At 40.4% G+C, this 21,939-nt stretch overlaps 1 protein-coding gene across 2 annotated transcripts in view; it reads right to left on the reverse strand.

Annotated features, from left to right (window-relative positions):
• EXT2 (exostosin glycosyltransferase 2) overlaps positions 1-21,939 on the reverse strand; it is a 164,753-nt gene that overhangs the window by 36,142 nt on the left and 106,672 nt on the right. For both annotated transcript variants that reach the window (XM_023215803.1, XM_031936712.1), the window contains exons 9-10: positions 9,949-10,138; positions 599-765 (exon numbers count right to left, since the gene is read on the reverse strand). In XM_023215803.1, coding sequence (XP_023071571.1) covers positions 599-765; positions 9,949-10,138 — 357 coding nt within the window. The remainder of the gene's footprint in view (positions 1-598; positions 766-9,948; positions 10,139-21,939) is intronic.

Consider the following 21,939-nt stretch of genomic DNA (forward strand, 5'->3'; position numbering starts at 1 on the left):
CATCAATTCCTATTGCTTTTCACCAGGCCTCGACTCTGGCACTTTCCCCTGGGGAGACCTTTACTGGTCTCCATACTTAACCCTTGAACCCAGCCTAATCCATCAGCCTCATTGAATAAACGGTGATAGGGAATGTTTCTCCCTAAAGACAGGCAGCCAGCCTCTCCACTTAAAACTCAGAAAGAAAGCCATCAACAGGGTCTGCTTTGTTTGTCAGTGTCGCCAGCTTCTTCACTTATTGATGTTTTTATTGTTGCAGTGCCCAGCTGCTTGAGTCAAGGGAAGTGGTATTCAAGGAGACATCAATTAAGTGCTTGTTAAATGCTATAGATGCTCTTTTGAAATTGTCCCCTGGGACTCTCCCTGGGAGTTCCCAAAACCAGTGGAGGGCACAGTTGCCATTTTGGAATAGGGTTTCTCCAGTGCTTCACAGAACAGCTTCATAACCCACACTCTTATGCATACCTTTTGGACTCTACTAGCAGATTTTAGGAATTCTGACTTTTAAGAAGGAAATATAATACTCTTTTTTAGGAAAGACAAGCAGTCATAGAAAGTAATATTAAACATATAAACATACTGTGTAAAACCTCCTTACCTCATAACCAAATTGCAGCTCGTCAGAGGTCAGCATAATGATATCATCATCAATGGCCAGAACAGCTTCCGTCTCGATTTCATCATAAGGGAAGAAACGGTTACTTAACTTGTTTTCAGCAGTCCTCACAACTTTTAATGGAACCCGGATTTTGGGCCAGAGAGAATCTGGAAAAAGGGAAAAAGTAGTTACTATTCTCTTAATTTTATGAGGAGATAAAGTAGTAAAAGCATGACATCACAAATGAGATAGAAGAATCAACTTCTATCCATGGCTCTCATCAAATCCAAAGGTACAACTGTGCCAGGGGAGATTCTCACAGATGCATCTTTATTATGATAAAAACTACATATACTGTACACACACACACACATACACAACACATATACACACATACAATATACATACATATTTATCCTCTCTAAATCCTTGTAACATTACTAATTCTCAATACTGTCCTAACTAGAATGAACAAACTGGCTTCAACTCACAATTGAGAGGCAGAGAAGCCAAACGACTCAACCAAGGTCACAATGACAGGAAGAAAAATAAAGTCTGCATTACCTCATTCTCAGGATCACGACTTTAATATCAGAACTCTACCTACCTCCGGTAAACACTCTGTAAAATACTTCCAGGTAAGTATATTCTAGCTGAAAACTTGCCTGCAGCTGTTCTAGGAAACACAGTGTATGTGCTGAAGATGTCTGCCCCGACGTGCCCACCTCCATCATGCAATCAAACAGCTTTCAGTGCCGCTAAAATCCACCCCTCATCAAAGTATGTTTCATTGAATGAGTGTAGCTTTCTTAACTCAGCACTGTATCCCCTCCCCCTGACTCACTAGGTTTGGTGTCTCATCATAACCAATTTACAAAGTAAATACCAAATTTCTAGGTCCAATTATGTGGGATTTTCTAGTATACTAAAGAAGCACCAACCCATGACTTGCCTTATATTTTTTTCCCATTCTACTTTATGAAATGACTAGAGTAATTGAACCACAGATTCTTTGTTTTAAAACGTTGCATTGGCCGGGCGCGGTGGCTCAAGCCTGTAATCCCAGCACTTTGGGAGGCCGAGACGGGCGGATCACGAGGTCAGGAGATCGAGACCATCCTGGCTAACATGGTGAAACCCCGTCTCTACTAAAAAATACAAAAATCTAGCCGGGCGAGGTGGCGGGCGCCTGTAGTCCCAGCTACTCGGGAGGCTGAGGCAGGAGAATGGCGTAAACCCGGGAGGCGGAGCTTGCAGTGAGCTGAGATCCGGCCACTGCACTCCAGCCCGCGCGACAGAGTGAGACTCTGTCTCAAAAAAAAAAAAAAAAAAAAAAAAAAAAAACGTTGCATTTAGCAGAGCATGAAATTCAAACTTCTTTGGTACAGTACTCATGTCCATAGATCTCAGAGGGCAGTTTGTTCGTTACACATTTATCAAACAAGAATAGGAAGGCTAGGTATCATACTGCTTTTAAAAAGTCTATCATGGCATTGTAGAAAAATCTCATTTTTGTGGGTCTTGAAGTCCCAAAGTGCTCATGGCCACTCCAAAGTCACCATAATGAAGGAGAAGTATGAAACAGGGAAAGTCAGTAGGGAAAAGCTGTCTTAACTGATTGCATATAATATATTTTACTTCTGCAGAGTTGTAATATAACTGGTTGTAGAACACACTGTTGCGTCCCAGGGTCTTGGAAGGGGCCTGTGCAAGTGAGAGGCTTTGTAGTCAAGGAAGAGATTCGTGGTCTTAAAATAAACCTGTGGCACAGAGCCTAAAACAGTGGTCAGCTCCAAAAAGTGTGTTTGGGAAAGGGCTGAATCCATGACCAAAGAAATAACCCTATGGGCCACTGCCTTTTCATCAATATCAATAGTTAATTATAGTTAATTCTTGGCACATAATCGATAAATATCTTTGGAATAATGCATGAACACATGACTGAAAGACTAGAGGCCTGAATTCTGCATTATCTATGGGATCTTAAGCAAGTCCACTCTTCTCAGGACAAGAATAAACAGAGGGAAAGGGAGAAGTGGACTTTGTTAAGCAACTAATATATGCCAGATGCTTTACAGATGCACTGTCATTCAATCCTCCTGACAACCTTATGAGGCAGGAATTACTTACAAAGTAGTATTTTCATGGCTCAGAGAGGTTAATTAACTTGCCCAGTGATACACAGAAAATAATAAGGCTAGTATTTGAACTTAAGTCTGTTTAGCATTAAAAGACCAAAAAGGACCTGCAGCTTCAGAATCCCATGTTTCTCTGGATCTGGAACAAAACTAGTAAGGTTCAATCACTTTCTCCAGCAATCATTCTTATTCTTGCTTGATCCCTACTTCCTATATCAGATAAATAAAATCCCTGTCATACAACTACCGTTCCCAAATCCTTATAAAACATGAATACATTGTAACAGTTGTCCTCAACCTTTTTGGCACCAGGGACCAGTTCTGAGGAAGAAAATTTTTCCATGAATAGGGGGGAAGGTAGGGTGGGGATGGTTTTAGGATGAAACTACTCCACCTCAGATCATCCGGCATTAGATTCTCATAAGGGGCGCGCAACCTAGATCCCTGCATGAGCAGTTCACAATAGGGTTCTCGTTCTAGTGAGAATCTAATGCTGCCGCTGATCCTACAGGAGGTGGAGTTCAGGCGGTACCACCGCTCCTCCTGCTGTGCAGCTCGGTTCCTAACAGGCCACAGATGGCTTCGGGTTCATGGCCTGGGGTTGGGGACCCCTGTACCGTAACATATAAAATGAAGGAGGTTATAGCCCTACCTACCAGACCAGTGGTTTTCAAAACTTTTGGTCTCAGAATCCCTTTATGCTCTTAAAAATTATTGAAAATCCCAAAGAGATTTTGTTTATATAGGATACACACACACGCGTGCATGCACGCGCGCACACACACACACACACACACAAACACTACTTACTATATTAGTAATGAAAACTGAGGAAATTTTAAAACATGAAATACATGAAAATATACAAGCACACATTCCATTAGCTGTGGGAAATGATGTCACTCATGACATGTAGATTCTGGAGAACTCTACTGTACATTTGTGAGAGAATAAAAGAAGTGGAAAGATAAATAATGACTAAGTGTGATTATGAAAATAATTTCCATGTCCTGGATCTCCTGAAAGGAACTCAGGGATGTTCAGGGTACCCGGATTACACTCAGAAATCAGAGTTAGACTCTGTTCAGATTTGGGTACCACAACGTTAAGAGAAGTACCAACAAGCCCAGAAAATAGTTGAGAAGAAATAACAAAGACAGTGCAGGCATCTGTATCCAGGCTTTCTATAGAATGCTTAAAGAAATGAAGTGTGTCACTTATCACTTTATTGCTTCTCAGTTTCCAACTGTAGTCATCATTGCCCTGTTAGTGATAGCCGAACTGGACCCTGCAATCATCTCTCCTTTGCCAGCTGGCATGGCGTCACACTGTGTCAGTACAGGGCACTGAAGGGCCAGTGCAGTGCGTGGGGGTGGCTTTCTTCCTGGTTCTGGTATGCCTTTTATACTTCTTGCTCCAGTAGTGCCTGGCCAGCAGACAGGCAGGCAGGCAGGCACGGACACTTGTCTCTAGCAAGTGTAAGTAGCACCTCTTCCCTGGAGCGGCTTCCCAGCAGGTTCTAGCACACCCTAACAGGCTTCCCAGTGAATTTAACAGCACCCCTCCAGGCAGCTTCCCAGCAAGTTCTGTGGATGCCCCACCAGCAACTCAGCCAAAATTCTCCCTGTGGGTAGCTCCAGGTGAGCTCCACTAAAGCCCTAGCCAGTTTCCCAGCAAGTTCAATAACACTTCTGGGGCAGATTCCTGTTGAATTCTATGTATAGATGAGGGCATGATTGGGTTTCCTGCTTGTCAACTTTGGCCTGTGGCACTTCAGTAAACTTTACTAAGCCAGTGGGTGTGATTAGTAAGGTGTGAATCTCAGCTCTAGCTGGGGAAGGGGCTCTCCCAAGTTTATTTTCTATAATCTTTAGAGTTCTCTTTACCCTTTAGTAGGCAAATCCTGTTACTAGTTAATAATTCTTCAGATTAAATTTTTCCTATTCAAATTACCATGCGGTTTCTGTCTCCTAAATGAACCTTGACTAATATTCTTGGGATATCAGAAAGACTATTGAATGAAAAAGGAATTGTTCTCTATGGCCTCTAGAGTTAGAAGCATGACAAATGGAAGGGTAGAAGTTACAGGGAAACTGATTTAGACTTAAAATAGGTAAGAACTTCCTGATGGTATAAGCTGTTCTAAGACTGTTCTAAGACTGTTCAGCAGCACAATGTGCCCTTTTACTTCAAACGCACTAACTTAGGTCAGATTTCTACTTGATATCAGGTGGAAACTAAACAAGATGCCTCTATGGCCTTAGGATTCCCCGAGGCAGCAAACATCACAGAAAGAACACAGTCTTTGGAAACAGCTTCAGATCCCAGGTCTACCACTTACTTGTCATGTGACCTTGAACAAGTTAAACACCCTGAGCCTGCTTCTTCAACTACGAAGAAGGAATAACGACGCCACCATCTTGACATGATTGACTGTGAGGATGAATTGGGAAAGTATTCAGCAACACAGTGCCCAGCACACCGGCGGTAGTCACTAAATGTTAGCCATGCTGTCTCTGGAAAGTCTGTGTCTACCTACAGAACCAGAGCATTTTTTTGAACCCTAGGTAGCAGTGTCAAAGTGGTACGTTTGAGATCTGGTACAATCCAGTGGTATACCCCTGGCTCAGGCCTTCCATATCCACTTTGAGAGAAGCAAGATCCCTGACATGAATCCTCTAAACTCTCACACGCTAATAAAACAAAAGAACATGGAACTTTGGTCATGTTAATTCCACAAGGCAACAAACAGCTCCTCTTTCCACTATGCAGAGAAACTAGGCTAGCTACTTTGATTAAGTATGAAAGTACTTCTACACTGGATGGAATCTGGACTTATAATTGGGGAATGTGTATAGCATATTCAACCCATAGACAGCTTTCCACACTGTTCATCTATATATGTCCAAAGAATTACCTGAGACCATGTCCACAAAGAACTAACTTGCCTCTGTGAAGTCTTTGAAGGGGAGGTTTTAGAGAGCAATGAAGACCCAGGAGGATGATATGGGGTGCAGGTAGAAATACAGACTGAATCATGGCTTTTTAAGATATATAGTTACTTTTCCCTGTTGCAAGTTAGGTCTGAGTAGCCAAAAGTCGGCTTTGGCAAAAGGCGTCTCCATTTTAGTGATCAGCTATCTGTGGACCATCACTACCACCAGACAGGACTCTAAATAGAATTCTCAGTTTCGTGTTTTCCCTTTGTCAAATTAAATGGCCTCCATGAAAGAGAAGTAGCATTATCTCAGGCTTCTGACAGTATCCCTTTCGTGGAGGCCAGAAACGAGAGGGCAGCAATTAAAGAACAAGCATTAAAACTATATCCTGCCTTTAGATAATCCTGATATGGAATTTTGATTCTGGAAAGGTAACCTTTAAAAAAAAAATCAGGACTGGAGCAGTAGAAGGAGAAGGGAGCATGAGGTAGGAAAGAAAAATAAATGTGAAAAAGAAAAGAGGTTTTTTTCCTTCCCATTAGTCTTTTCAAAAAATAGATTTACTTTTCTGTCTCTCTGAGTCCCTGACAAGGATCTAGTTCTTATATATGATCCCAAATCAAAGAACTGACAACACATGATGATTTTCCTACAACTAAACGGTAATCTAAACAGACATGGGGGGGCTTAGTGCAAAGGGCGTGAGCTTTGGATCTAGAAAGATCTGTGTTGATTTCTGACAAATTACTAATCTGAGTTTCATTTTCCTTATTTTTGTAAAATGGGGATAATAATAGCTTCCTTGCAGGCTTGTCCTAAGGTCTAGAGATAATAAGCATGTAGCACAGTTCCTATTCCTAGGATTTAAAAAGTATATAATATGGTTACATCATTATCTTCTTCACAAATGGATTCTTGTGAAGTCCTATGAACTTCACTTCTCTACTGATAACATGAAGAGGTCTAGACAAAGGATACGGGGGTGACCCCTAGAATGCAGACAGAAACTGTGTCATAGCTAGAAATCTTCAGGCCTAACTTCTATTGCTTAGCCTAAATGGGGTCTTTTTTTCCTTACTCCTTTAAATTCTAAATGAAACAGCATGCGCTTGTATCTTATGTCTCATCCTGTGAACCTATAACAGACAAAATAGAAATGTCACCTTCCATTCATACAAAGTAGCCTGAAAAATAAGATTTTTCAAATGCATTGCAGAATTTATGAAAAACAAACAGCTGAGCTAGGTGACCTGATAACTTCACAGTATGAGCTTTAGTCCAGCTCAAAGGAGAAAAAGAACTCCTTGTGTTATGGATTTCTTTTTTTAAGTATATTGATTAACAGTTTTCTCCATGTTGGATGCCAAGAGAAATGTGAGCAAAGACATTTTTCTCCAACTTGGCAAAGGTACTACAAAATGGTCAGGTTAACTGAAGATGACCCCAAGTCCATCCTGCCAATCACTATCATAAATACAACCACAGATTCACAAAATAAATTATCAGATTATCTCCATACGAACCTTAAGCCTACTTCAGAATTGCCTGAGTTGCTGGTGTACAGCTGGTCTCATGAACCAACTCCCCGCAGTCCTAGAACTTGGCTCACAAGGAAGGTGGCTGCTGCTTTTACTCCCCTGTTGACCATACTGGGTTGCTGACATGCTCAGCCAACCCCACCCTGCCTGCTAAGGACTATGCAAATCACAATCTGAAGCTAGGGGGCTCCTGATATTAATACAAATTTAAAACTAAAGTCAGTTAAAAGAAGAAAGGCAGTAGTCTGCCTTTTCTTCTGACAAAGCTCAAAATCAATGTGATGAAAGCTCACTGGAAATTTCAATTGCCTAGTCTAAGTATTTACTTAAACTTAAAACCCAGAAATTTGGACTTAAGTGTAACCAAAAGAAAAAAGTATTTGGTTGGGTTGAGGAACGAAAAAAAAAAAAAAAAAAAAAAAAAAAGTAGGAAGGCGGGTAGATTTCTGCCTACACAAATCCTCCCAGCAGCAGACATGGTAACCACAATATTTATTTTAGTAAATGTAGAGAAAGTGAAAAACATCACTTTTGCCTCTAATATTTCAAAGACTTGGACTTGCTTTTTTATATATATATATAATATATATGTTACTAATGCTGTATGTGAAAAATCAGATGCCTTTGCTGGCATGTGGACCAGAGCTGACAGCCTCATTTACCAACTGAACAAACACCCCACAGAAGATTAAACATGGTTCATGTTCTCCCCAAACAACCACATAGCCAGAGCCAGAGCCCTGACCTAAAAACCGCTGTTAGAAAAAAGCCAGTCCAGTCACTACACGTGTCAAAATTAGGGCCTCATCAGTTAAGGGCTCTTTTTCCTCCCTAGAGTCAAAGTCTTTTAAAAATAAACTAAAGTCCTGGTCATAAAATTAACCACTACATTTTAGCAGGGTCTTACCAAAAATTAAAACTGAACACCCAACTCCAAAATCTGGGCTCCTGCTACACTGCCTTTAGTTGTGCCAGTATAGAGGCTTAGATCAAGAAGGAAAAAAAAAGTTATCCTTTCTCACAGTTTGCAATGATACCTTCCCAAAAGAAGTGACACAAATTCACAATAAATAACTCACCTTATGCCTAAAGTGGCTAACCAGGAGTTATAAGGAGAAGCCTCTTTTGCATTTAGCGCTATAATTTGCAACTCTGCCTTTCAGGCAGGACTGCAGGAGCAGGCTGAGAGTTTCTCTGAAAGCTGGTGGCCTTTGCATGCAGGAGCAAATACAGGCCTGTGACTACCACAAGACACAATAGGCCACTCCAGACCCAATGACAGGCCCCAGACTTCCTTCTACAAACATAACTCATCCTTTATAAATGAAGGGACTAATTAGCAATGCAATACCATCCAAGTCACTTCACTCTGGAGAAAGGCAATTGGTATGAATAAATCCAAGTCAACAATTTCCTTCTTCACATAGTTCCTTATAATTGTCTCTCTTTTCCTTCCTTTCTGTATTCTCATCCTCCCTTCTTAAATGATGCCCACATTTTCCTTTTTCTTTTACCCCTTTCCTTCTCCCTCATTAAGTATCAAACAAAACAAAAACCCAGAAAACTGGCCATGCTATAGTGTTGAGAAAGAGAAAACAAATCTTGGCATAGAAAGTTAATTTTTAAAAATCAGGGAATAATATAAGACCTTCATTTAAAATAGTTGTTTTATTTACTCAAACTGTGGCTCCCTAAATCTAAAAAGAAAGCATATGATTCTCTCAGAGAACAAACATCTCATGAAGTAAAGGAAAAACTAAAGAATTTTCTCAAGGCATATTCTGATTTGCCTAACAGAGCCAGAAATATGGTCTTCTTCCAGCCTGGACTATAGATCTACTACTGGCCATTTTCAGGGTTGACTCTCCCGACTTCAGTATATCCATAAAAGAGACTAGCCATAAAAAGTGCAGATACTACTGTCAGGCAATAAACTAGACCTTATCGGTGACAGTGGTGCACATTACTAACTTCAAACTCATTCATTCCTTGCTCTAATCCATCAGAAACTTCCTGGCTTTAATAGGCTATAAATGGCAGGAGCTTTGAAGTCCCTGGGATTAGGATCAGTAATACACAGACTGAATGAGAAACTAAATGCAGGTGGAACATATTCTGTGCGTCCCGAATTAAAAACAAATCCAATGAATCAAATAGTCCTCAACCCTAGCTGCCAGCCAGCAGATTACAGGGGTGGCCAAGGCAAGGAACAAAGTGATCAAGGGAGAACCAATGGGAACTCCTAGTGATTGCTCTCTTTAAGGACCTGACTTGAAGTCTGGACTTCAAGCAGATGCTTTACTGCTGACTTTTCCAATTAGATGTGAGGCCATCCTTTTTAATTTTATTATTATGATTTTTTTTTTTTGGAGGAAAGTACAGCATCAGAGCAGAGATAAGAAAGGAGAAAACTAATGCCTTTTAAACTGAGTTTTCATGTAAACAAATCAGCTGAGATGGCTGAGGGAAGCTGAGATCTGTTTTCCCAAGGCTGATAGCCTTTGATCCCATTGATTCCTAAGCCCTCAAACACTTGTGGCTACAGAGTATGCCAGGGCTTAGAGTTAAATGGGCCACCCTAGAACAAGAATGAGAGGACTGAGAAAAATGAAGGCATGCTGTCTCAGAAATGGCATTGCTATTGACAAAGCAGGAAAATTTATTTAAAACAAAGGATGTGAATAATTTGGCCATCCAAAATCAATCCAGCTGAGAGATGCACTAAGGCTTCTTACCTTCTGGAGGGTTTTTATTCTGATTATTCCAGACGACAAGCAGTTTGGATAGACTGGGCACCTTGGACACTTCAGTGATGACCCGGAAGAGGCTCTCTACTCGGTCGTAGGTGAGGACTATGGCGGTGAACCCTTGAGACTGTGGTGGGATCAGCGGGAGGAAGAGTGGATTGCTAACGCTGCCCCACTTCTACAAGAGGACAGATTAACACAGGTCAGAAAAGCAGCTGTAACAATATGGCTCACCCAATATCGTCAGCAAACCCAAACATGGCAGGCTTGGCGGCTTTTACCAGGACCGATCCTAGAGCTAAGCAACTGCTCAAAGTCTTCCCCTCCTCAAAATTTGCATGGACTAATTAAGTTTGGCTCTGATATCACTGAAAAAGGAGCTGAGAACTTTTGCAGCTGAGAAAAGAACTCTAGTTAAACACGACAGATTAAAGCATGCATTTATCTCCACTCTCTCCCCAAACCCAATAAAAAGGCAGTTGATGAATATAAAAGAATATAAATCTACAAGGACAAAGAGATGGGAGAAGAGACAACAGCTGATGGGCCTATTACGATATTTCTGAAAGACAGAAACGGCTAGAGAAGGGGTAGCAGAGGAGGAATGAGAGTGGAGACCTGGGCACCTACCAGGAGGGGAGGCAGCAATGGCAAGCAAGCCAACCTGGGAATTCACAGGGCTCAGGAATGAAACTCAACAGATACCTTGTGAGGTAAGAGGAGCGGTAAGGTTGAAAACAGGAAGACTGTTAAAAATCTGTGTAAGGAGCAGTTAGAGGCCCAGATTCACAAACTCTCCCTTGATCCTATTCAGCCAGAAAACGACTCGTCCCTTATCCCAGCTAGAGAAGGGAGGTTTCCTCTCTGAGGAAACTGAAGCTCTAGACAGGGAAATACAGGCAGAGAGGAGAGGAAAATACAGGCTAAAAATCTACATTCTGAATGATGGGCCCTACAGCCTTCTTTCCCCTTCAGTTCCCAAAGCGTTGGCAGCCACGTGGCTAGCTTGGCACCCCAACATCTTACAGTGAAGTCCTCCAGGCAATAAGCTGGCCTTCACACAGAGAACTTCCAATCAGCTTTTCAGTGCTTCCCTCTCAACCATGAGCAGATTCTAGAATCACAGACATTTCAAGAGCATCTTCAGCATGAATGACAAAAACCAAACAAAGAAAAAAAGGAACTTAGAAGTAACAGAAACAATAGAAGCAGCAGAAGGAAATTAAAATAGCATCAACAACAAATTGTATCCACTGGGAGATAAGATTCTTCATCCATGAAACAAGAATAAATTCCTATTTTTATTTTAAAAGCTCTATCAAAGAACAGAAACAACTCTTTGACATTAAAAATATAATAGTTTAAAAATTTTTTTTAAGGGCAGGATTGCTACCTGGTTGGTCCTGCCAGTCGGGGGAAAAAAGGTCAGGATTGCAAGATAAAGATGAGAAAATATTCCAGACTGGTGAACAAAAAGGCAGAGATGAAAAATAAGGACAGAAAAAAATGAGAAAATCTAGGAGGCCCAACATCCATTTAATAGGAGATTCCAGAAAAGAAAACACAGACTATGGGAGAAATAAATCTATCAAAGAAATTAAAGAAGTTCTCAGTACATAAGATATGAGAGGTATGAATTTTCAGATTGCAAAGGATTAACAGAAGTAGCACAGTGAATTTTTTAAAAAGACAAAAATAAAAAAACAAAAACCACTGCCATATTACAGTGCATATTTCTAAACACAGAGAATAAAGAGAAAATGCTCACAATGTGTGAAAATAGGTGAGGAACATATGAGTTCAACGTACAATTCTCAAAACTTATCTGTTAAGAGTGAAATGTTTTCAAAATAAAGTTTAAAAAGTAATGAAAGAAATTCAATCTCTTTGCTATCATTAAAATATTAAGTACTTTTAATATAGCAATGTAAGCAAAACTATTTTTGTACTGATAATAATTAAGATTATTTAAATGTTCTTACATTTTTTACCAGCTTTATTAGGATACGATTCATATACCATACAATCTACCCACTTAAAGCATAAAAAGGTTTTGGTATATTACATTGTTCACTTTTTAAAACTGTAGCAAAATACATATAATATTAAATTTGCCATTTTAACCATTGTTAAATGTGTAATTCAGTGGCATTAATTACACTCATATTCATACTTTATCATGCAAAAAGCCCAGGACTGAATTCCATCTTTGCCAGAAGGTGGCTGAGTATGAAATGTCCTATCTGCTGTTACGGCTGCTGCATACTTCCCTAGCCTTTTATACTCTGGGATTGCCAAGGTCCCCTATCAATCTCATCCATATCACTGATGGACACCCATCACCACCTTTGTGACAATGGCTGTCTGCCAGATGTAAGAGTGTGGGATGAGAAATGCACACAAACACACGGAACACACATGGGATGGAAACTCAAAGAAGCTGAATGCAATTCCTGGGGTTCTAATGTAATCAGGATATTAAAGCCAAAGTGCCCACAACATGCTATAATTAGAGTTCACAACCAAGACACAATAGGAAAGGCCATCTTTTCTTTTTCTTTTTTTTTTCTTTGAGACAGAGTTTCACTCTTGTTGCCCAGGCTGGAGTGCAGTGGCGCAATCTTGGCTCACCTCAACCTCCAACTCCCAGATTCAAGAGATTCTCCAGTCTCAGCCTCCCAAGTAGCTGGGATTACAGGCATGCACTACCACACTTGGCTAATTTTGTGTTTTTAGTAGAGATGGGGTTTCTCCATGTTGGTCAGGCTTGTCTCGAACTCCTGACCTCAGGTGATCCACCCGCCTCAACCTCCCAAAGTGCTGGAATTACAGGTGTGAGCCACCACGCCCAGCCAGGAAAGGCCATCTTTTCAATGTTGACCTTCTGTTTCCATGACATCACACTTTAATATTAAACTGTAGTCTTAGGAAGGTGCCTGGATTTTAGTATTTGACCTTAGCAACTCATTGTATTTCTAGAAACCTTTTTGAGTTTTCTACCCCAAATTTTATTCTTTATCTCTTCCTGACCTTTGTGGAAACTGAAGTCAGAAAGTAGCCCTATATTTAAGTCATAATTAATCCCCAGGGACGGTTCATGGTCTATGTGTCATCACTATCCCCAACCCAGTCACCTAAGCCTCTTGACACAATACTCACTAACGCCTGCTTGAAAAACATCATTTTAAGTGGAAAAGAAACAAAAAGATTTTTTTTTAAAGTGTATAAAATGATTTAATGTGTGATATTGAAACAGTCAAGATTTACTGAGTACTTACTAAGTGTAAAGCACTGTGCTTTACATGTATTACCTCATTAGATATTCACAACAACCCCCAAGATAGATATGGTTATTGTTCTCACTTTACAGATGAGGAAACTGTAGAACTAGAAATAGCAAATGATGTTCAAGGCTATATAACCTGTAAGTGATGGAAGTGAGATACAACTCAAGCAATCTGATTCCAGAACACCAGACGGTAATGGTTCACAGCCCTTCCCTATGCCCTCCTATATACATACCCACAGCAGGTATGCATCACCATTTTATAGACTTTGGAAAATGCAAGTGTGGGGAACTCCAGAGTTTGCTACTTCTAGCTCTTTTCTCAGACAAAAATCCTAAAAGTTCTTGATCCTTGTTAATAAAATCTGGGCCAATAAGCAAGAACCCACCCCCAAACACTATGATTTCAGAGAGTCTATGGAATAAAAACACACCAAATATATAACACTGACACAAAGTGTGCACATAAATTTAAAAAGGTAAATACACCACTAAAACAGAAGGAAAAACTATTAAAACTCTAACAGAATGAGGTCTGTTCTTTGGGAGAAGGGGGGAGAATGCCAACACACTTAAATGTCTTCATGACATTAAGAGGAGAGGAAAATTCCCTAAGAGATGCAAAGCATAGACTCACAAAACGAGTGCCTTGGCATTAAACTAAGGCACCCCTGAAAGGCATCGCAGCTCTGATTTCAAGGAGCTGCCAGGGACATGGAGCCAAAGTCGCTGGCAAGACAACAGATCAGGTCTCATCCCACATGCCAGCTTCACTTGGGAAGTGAACTGGTAGGAGAGGAGGGAGGACAGGAAGGAATGGCTGGCTGGGAAGTGGACAGTAACCTTTCTTGATGTTCAGTTTTTCCACACTTGCATCCCAAACAGGGCTTGACTACTGGAGAAGCAGGGAAGGCAGCATGGGGGTACGGACAGCATGGAAAGGAGCATAAGGAGGACTGGATCTTGCCGATACCTTCCCTTAAAATCCAGAAGTGGAGATGAACACAGGAGGCAGTATGTAAGCTTCTAAGCATGCATTTACTCAAATACAGGCTCAATTACTTACTGTAGAACACACCACCAGAGTTAATGCAAATGGCTTCAAAATTGAGTTAGCATGTTTGAAGTCAGTTTTGGAATCACAAGTCCTTCATCGGAATCCAAGTTCTTTCACTTGCCAGCTGCATAGCCTGGGCAAAGTACTTAACTTCTCTTGTACCTCAGTTTCTCTATCTATAAAAATCATCATACAACTATGACCATCTTTCTAGGTAGTATTACTTGGCCTAAATGAGGTAATATATGTAAGGTACTGTCATGTAGAAGCATTCAATAAATGATAGCCAACGGTTGAACTTGTGTGAGTTGTAATTTCTCCGGGCTTTACTTTCTGTGTGTCTCAAAAGGGGGTAGGAGGTTGCCTAAGCAGTCTTGAGATCTCTTGCAGCACAAGAATTTTGAATGAATTGCAGTACAAGAATCCCAAATGAAATCCTTCTTTCTCCCTCTCTTTATCTTATCATGTTTCAAGGTCCTGGTTTACGTGGATTCTCTACTGCTACTTCTTCCTGTGCAAATACACTGTTTTTAATATCCATGATTTTCTCTTTTCCTTTCTATTCATTATGTTTTGGCTATCCTGAAAGCTCCATGAAGGCAGGAGCCAGAACACCTACTACTTAGAACAATGCCTAATTTTTCAATCAAAACTTGTTTTTTAAAGGAGTAAGTTAAAGCCAAATGACTCAGGCCTGTTTTATCTGTCTCCCTTATGTATAGATATGAATAGCTGATGTACATTCAAATGACTAAAATTATGAGTTTTGAAATGACTCCCAACCTAGTTAACTTGTTTTATACATAGTTACCAAGAATCTTACTGTGCTGTGTTCTGAAGAAGTGTAGGATTTTATAGGGATATTTAACAGAGGGCTTTAATCTGGGCCTTGCCATGTACTAGTCTTGTGACATGTACAGTTCTTTGAGTATCAGTTTCCTCAACTGTAAAACAGGGATCATGATAGTAACTACCTCCTAGGGTAATGATTAAACGAGATTATGTACATAGACATTTAGCAGGGGGCTCAACACAGGACCCTATGAATTAGAGTTTAAAGCAAACAAAATACTTCCATTCTTCCCAATTTGTATTCTTGCCTACTAAAACACTGGTATTGGTGATTCAGCAATCATTCCCACTAGCATTATTTCTGGTACTCATTCATTCAGCTAACATTTCCTGAACATACACTACAAGCCTGGAATAGTGTTAAAGCTGCAAAGATGAACACTTTCCGTCCTCTCAAAACACACATAACCTAATGGGGAAGACAGCGTGGTAAAAACACAAATTACAATGTAAACTAACAAGTAGTAAACAAAGAATGAAAGGTACTCCGTAGGTGGAAACGTGGAGATCTACACAATCACCTCTCCCTACCTGGAGATGAGGAGGTCTGAGCAGTGCCTTTAAGAAGCAGCAGGAGAGGGCTGGCCAAAGAAGCCTAGGGGCAAGCTGGGCGGCATGTGTAAAGATTTGCCGACAAGACAGTGAACCATCCAACAGGGCACCTCACAGCTTGCTGGAAGGAGAAAGGTCAGACAGCAGAAATGAGAGGAACTCAGGTAATGGCAGGTTAGAGCTTTATGGTGAAAAGCCTTAAATAACAATTTTTTTTTTTTAAAGTTACACAGCTAGTCTTTTCGTTTCTTTTGAAACTTTATTTTCCTGATCGTTGTTTTAGTGACAAATTGACATGGCTACCGTTAATGCTCTATTTAAAGAGTCATAAATAGGAAATGCTGATCTGCAACTAAGCTTCTGTGTCAATTGCTTTTCCCTTCCTCAAGCATAATCCTATTTGCCTTTGGAGGTCAGTGACAGTGTGGAGAAGGCCAGCTTTAATTGGGGTGTATACCTTCACACAGACACTCCACCCCACTAGGGTAAGGTCAGCAAACTAACCTCCAGAGAAAAAAAGCTTACTGGGGAGGAACATTTCAAAAACGGCATTTAGTCACCTCTGAAATACCTTTAAGAACTGACCCCCTGCTGGCTGACCAAAGAGAGTGTCTACAGTCTGGGACCTCTTGACCCCACTTTCTGCAGGAAATCAAGCAAATTTAAACCTCCATAATTTACTCAAGACTGGTTTCTGCCAGGGAAAAGGCAAACAATGCTGGCAATTAACTCTGCTACCTGATTAAATCTCCATGATGGTAAGATAGGGCATAAAACCAGGCATCCAGCAACAGAGAGCTGGAGAAGAGGCAAAGCCCATCTATCGCAGCTATGCCTTCAAAACCTTGGCTATCAAGGCAGTTTTCAAATGCACTCGATGAACCTGTTCACTCAAAGGTAGGAGGAGATACCAAAAGAATAAGTGTGTATTATTCTGACAACATGCTGGCCTTTGGCCAAAATGCCTTGCTCACCTCTTGCCCATCCTCCCACTGTTTACTTCTCACTCCTCCAATGAATATTCACTATAGAAGCGCCAATAAGAAATCTCACATTGTTAAATTGCAATTGCATAAAAGGAATCCCTAACAGCCACAAGAACTGTCAGGTCACAATGCCAGCTGTAGAAAAGTTCTTTTATTCTGGAAAGCCCTGGTGTAAGAACTAGTGGAGTGCAGACACTAGTGAGAGGGATGTGTGGGCTCAGGTTTCAGGATGCCTTGAAGGAAAGGCCTTGGGAGACTAAGCTTAAAGTCAACTACCAGTTCAAAGAGGTTTCCCCTTCAGGAAAGAGATTCAAACTCAAGCAACTAGTGGTGCCTTTGGCAATCCCAAACAAAGGAAGTTGCCTGGGCCCTTCCTGCAATCCTGATTTGCTTTCTTGTAGTTGAAAGGTCATGGTAGCTATATATGAGCCTAACCAAAACCATTCTAGGGTTACCATACAGAAAGCAGAGAAAGGTGGTAAACGGGTGGCCTTTGCTAGCCATTCTGAAATGTTCTTGCTGATGCTACCCGGATTGTGAAATCAAGAGCAAGGAAAACCACATTTCATTACCAACTAAAACACTCTTTCAGCCTAAACCAAACCAAACTGTAGCACTGAAGAAATCAAGCTGCAATACAGGATGATCCAAATTTTAATTACTATTCCTCATCATATCAGATATTTTTTGTCACTACGTATAACTTCATGTGAAAATATGAGAATTCAGCAGATATTTGAGTCAACCTATATCTGATTTAAATGAACATATTTTGCCTAAACAGAAAAAGGAGAAGACAGAGAAGAAAGTAAGAGAAGAAGACAGGCTTGTTATACAGAAGCTTTTGAGCCCCTAGTAATGAGAAAGAAGCCTTACCTATTCCTACCTTGATAGAAAGGGCAGTTTTCTTAGTTGTTTTGAAGTTATCAACCCTTACCTCAATGTGGTTTCAATTATGAATTACCAGACTAAAAGGGGAAAAAAGCTTTGATTTATTCTTTTTTGCTCCAATTATGCATGATGTGTTTCCACTGAAGACTTTGAAAAGTATTTCATCATGCCTCTCATCCAGAAGTGGTCAAAGGGCAAAACCAAAAGGAGTTAACCCCTTCATTTCTCCTTTAGGTTCAAAGAGACTCCCCATCAATGAATATAGGACAAGGCCTTGGAAGCAGGGCAATGAAAGAGTTAAGCATTAGCATCATATTACTAACGTGCATAAGGGTGGTGTCCCTTGTCCAAAATGGTGAGATGATATTTATGTTAATGGTTACTGGGAGATTTGAAAGGGGCAATCAGTAATGTGGTCCACGTTGCCTTAACCATTAAACCTCTACAGCCCCAAATACCCACAGCACAGCACTCTATCAGCCAGGCACATGCTGACTTGCAAAACTAGAGAATTACTGAGACCTAACAATGTCTTCAAGTAGCATCTCTTAGCTCAAGAGAGAAAAGTTTTGGGGACAAGTCTGAAGTTTACCTGATGCATCGTGTCTACTTCATTTCACTCTCAAATAATAACTGATATGGTTTGGATTTGTGTTCCTACTCAAATCTCACATTGAATTGTAATCCCCAATGTTGGAGTAGAGGCCTGGTGGGATGTAAATGAATGATGGGGGGTGGGTTTCCCCCTTGCTGTTCTCAAGACAGTGAGTGAATTCTCCCAAGATCTGGTTGTTTAAAAGTGTGTAGTACCTCTCCCTTCTCTATTCCTCCTGCTTCAGCTATGTAAGACTTGCCAACTTCCCTTTTGCCTTCCGCCATGATTGTAAGTTTCCTGTGGCTTCCCCAGAAGCAGAAGCCTGCACAGCCTGCAGAACCATGAGCCAATTAAACCTCTTTTCTTTCCAAATTATCCAGTCTCAGGTAATTCTCTGTAGTGATGTGAGAACAGACTAATACAATAACTGACTGTTCTGAAAAACAAGAATAACACTGAAGGCCAAATCTCACTGACCAAACATTAAACAAACATGTGAAAAATGGAGAAAAGCAAAGGCTAGAAATTCTCTTAAGGCTTCAACTAAATAAGATAGTTAATTATTAACTTAAAGTTCCTGAAACCTATTTACAGCAATTTGCTCATAAGTGAGTTTTCTAAATGGTGGCATCACATTTGGGGGCACTGAACTAACAAGTACCATGACTGACATCTGAAGAAACTGAGCCAGAGACTAACTCAGGGTCACAAGAGCAGGCCAAATATGTCTACAGATATTCTCTTTTTCCTACAGCTGCTTTTAAGATCTTCGCTTTTTCTTTGGTTTACTGCAGTCTCATTATGATTACCAGGCTGTAAATGTACTTTTACTTATCCAGCTTGTGGTCTGTTAGTCTTCCTGGATCTGTGGCCTATGTCATTCAACAACTGTGGAAAATTCTCCATTCTGATCCTTTCAGTAGGGCTTCTTTCCATTCCCCACCTCTTCTTCTAGAACTCAGCTTAGCGTATGTTGGACCTTCTCTCTCTGTTCTCTATATTACTTCACTTACTCCTTCATATTTTCCATCTCTTTGTCTCTTTGGGCTGCATTCTGAACAATTTCATTGATTCTAATAATCTAATCTAATAATTGCAAGCCCTTGCATGTCTATTTCTGGTAGTTCTCACTCACAATATTGCCTATAGCTTTATGGCTGTGAGCTGCTAATTGTCCTCAGACACTTAATTTATAAGAATTATTTGAGACCTGGACTGAAAATACGGTCCTTATGACAGGGTTTGTGTCTGCTTCTGCTGGTTCCTATCAATACAAAGCCACTTTCAACTAAATTCCCTTCTTAAGGCTTATTTGGATGATAACTGTAGTAAGAATCCATCTGGGGGTGGCTTGTGATTGCAGTTCTCAATCACAAGGGTCAATACAGACAGGTTTACTCCTTCCTTACTCTTTCACCGAAGACATAATCTTTTAGTTCCCTAGCTTCATCCAGGAAGTCCTTGTGAGAGTTGGATGGGCCACAGGATTTAAATCCTAATCCCTGTCCCTTACTTCACAGAGTTACCAGGTCAAAGCTCCAGATCATCAAGGTCTACAAAAGTCTCCATAGCAAAAGCTGACTTTGGCTCCCATTCACCTCCCAGGACACTGAGTTTCACTTTGATTTGGGGATTAGTAAATACCTTACTTTCCTGCCAGCTCAGTAATAGGTTAAATTGCTTTATAATACTTCATTCAATATTTTGGTTGTTCACTTAAGAAGGTCACTTAGCATATCTAACCTATCAGAAAGCCAGGGACAGAAGTCTTTTTTATATTCACACTGCCACTGTACTTATGTGTCATTGTGTTCCCTGTTTAGCTTGGGGGCCAAATTTGGGTGCAAGATGAAAACAATTATATGAAAAGAAAGCAGTATAATAGGTGGAATGATGGGCAGAGAATCTCTGCATTAGATGAATCAACATACTTCTTTGGACCTCCATTTCCTCATGTAAAAAAAGAGGTGATCAGTGGATGGGCCTTGAAATCAATATGTCTCACTTCCTTCATCTGTAAGAATAGTGCTAAAGGAATGCTACTCTTGGTTGTAAGGAATAAACAAGAGAAAAAATATAATAAGACCTATCTGGGCACAAAAAATACCCTCCCGTATTTTTAATTTTCCTCTCCAGAGTCCCACCCAATTCTAAAATTTATGTGTCCATGTGATAAAGCATTATACTATCAACCTTATAATCAACACTTCACTTCTCATAGCCCCACACCACTTACAAAATGCTTCCATGTATATCATTAATTTCTTAAAGTAGTTCTCTCAAATAAGTATTCTCATTTTACAGATAAGAATAATGAAATTCAAAGAGATAAGAAACTTGCTGGGGTAGGAGGATTGCTTGAGGCCAGGAGTTCAAGAGCTGGAGGCCAGGAGTTCAAGATCAGCCTGGGCAACATAGCAAGACCCTGTCACTATAAAAAAAAAAAAATTACCTGTATATAGTGGTACAAGCCTATGGTCCTAGCTACTCAGGAGGCTGAAGCAGGAGGACTGGTGGAGCCCACGAGTTTGAGGCTGCAGTGAGCTATGATCATGCCATTGCACTCTACAAAAATAAGATTTTTTAAAAGTAGCTTGGCATGTGGTGCACACCTATAATCCCAGCTACTCAGGAGGCCGAGGTGGGAGGATCACTTGAGCCCAGGAGGTCAAGGCTGTAGTGAGCTATGACTGTGCCCCTGCAGAAGGGAGGGAGGGAGGGACGGAGGGAGGGAGGAGGGAGGAGGGAAGGAGGGAAGGAAGGAAGGAAGGAAATTTTGTACAAGGTCAAGCTAATAAATGGTTTTGAACTCAGGTTTGATTCCAAATGTCCTTTGCAATGGTCTTAATTAAAATCAGACATAATCAGATAATCATATAATCAGATAATAATCAGTTGTTAATTGTTACACTATTCTTCTGAAGCTATCATTATCCCTAATCTCCATCCTACAGATGGGCAAATTGTTGCAGAGAGAGATTTGGTAAGTAACCTCAAGTCACTCAGATCATCCCCAAGAAAAAAGGGATTGAAACGTGCAGTTTAGGAATTTCTGGGCTATAGTTAGTTTACTGGAAGGCTCACAGGTTAAACCCATCTGAATGCCTCTTGAAAATTCCTGTTATTATCCGAGTTTTAGCTACTTCAATTTTTTCTTTATATAGCACTGAAATTCACATTTGGCTAAATGCCCACCCTTCTTCCATAAAGCCAAACTACTGTCAAGGAGAGCAAGAAAGGTTGCCACTGATTGCTTTTCAGGTAGTAGAGGAAAAAGTTGACATTTCATCCTCCTCTTGCTTGGAAAGAAAGCCAATCATTTATAAGAAGCCTCATCTGGCTGCAGCTTCCATCAGTGGGATGGAGAGAGACCATTTAAATGGTTCAACATAAGCCATATTAAAAGAATTTGGAATGAGGGAAGAGAGGGCTCCATATGCTGATACTTTTAATAATTCATGAGTTATAGCAGTCTGCAAGTAATAAATTTCAGTAAATATATCTATAGTATGATTGCTTAAGATACTGGCAAAGATAACACACTATTGATTTTATTGGTTTATAACTTGATATGTTAAAAATAACAGTTCAGCTGTTTCACAGTACAAAAGATTTAGATTATTTAGAACAAGGTCTTCAATCATCATCCTTGGACCTGCTACTTCGTAAGTATACTGAAAATACTTAAATGCTTCAGTGAAAAAACTAGTGACTTATTTGATTCAAACAAAGAAAGCCAATCTATAAACCAAAGACAAAG

The sequence above is a fragment of the Piliocolobus tephrosceles genome, chromosome 13 (assembly GCF_002776525.5).
Source record: "Piliocolobus tephrosceles isolate RC106 chromosome 13, ASM277652v3, whole genome shotgun sequence".
Lineage (NCBI taxonomy): Eukaryota > Metazoa > Chordata > Mammalia > Primates > Cercopithecidae > Piliocolobus > Piliocolobus tephrosceles.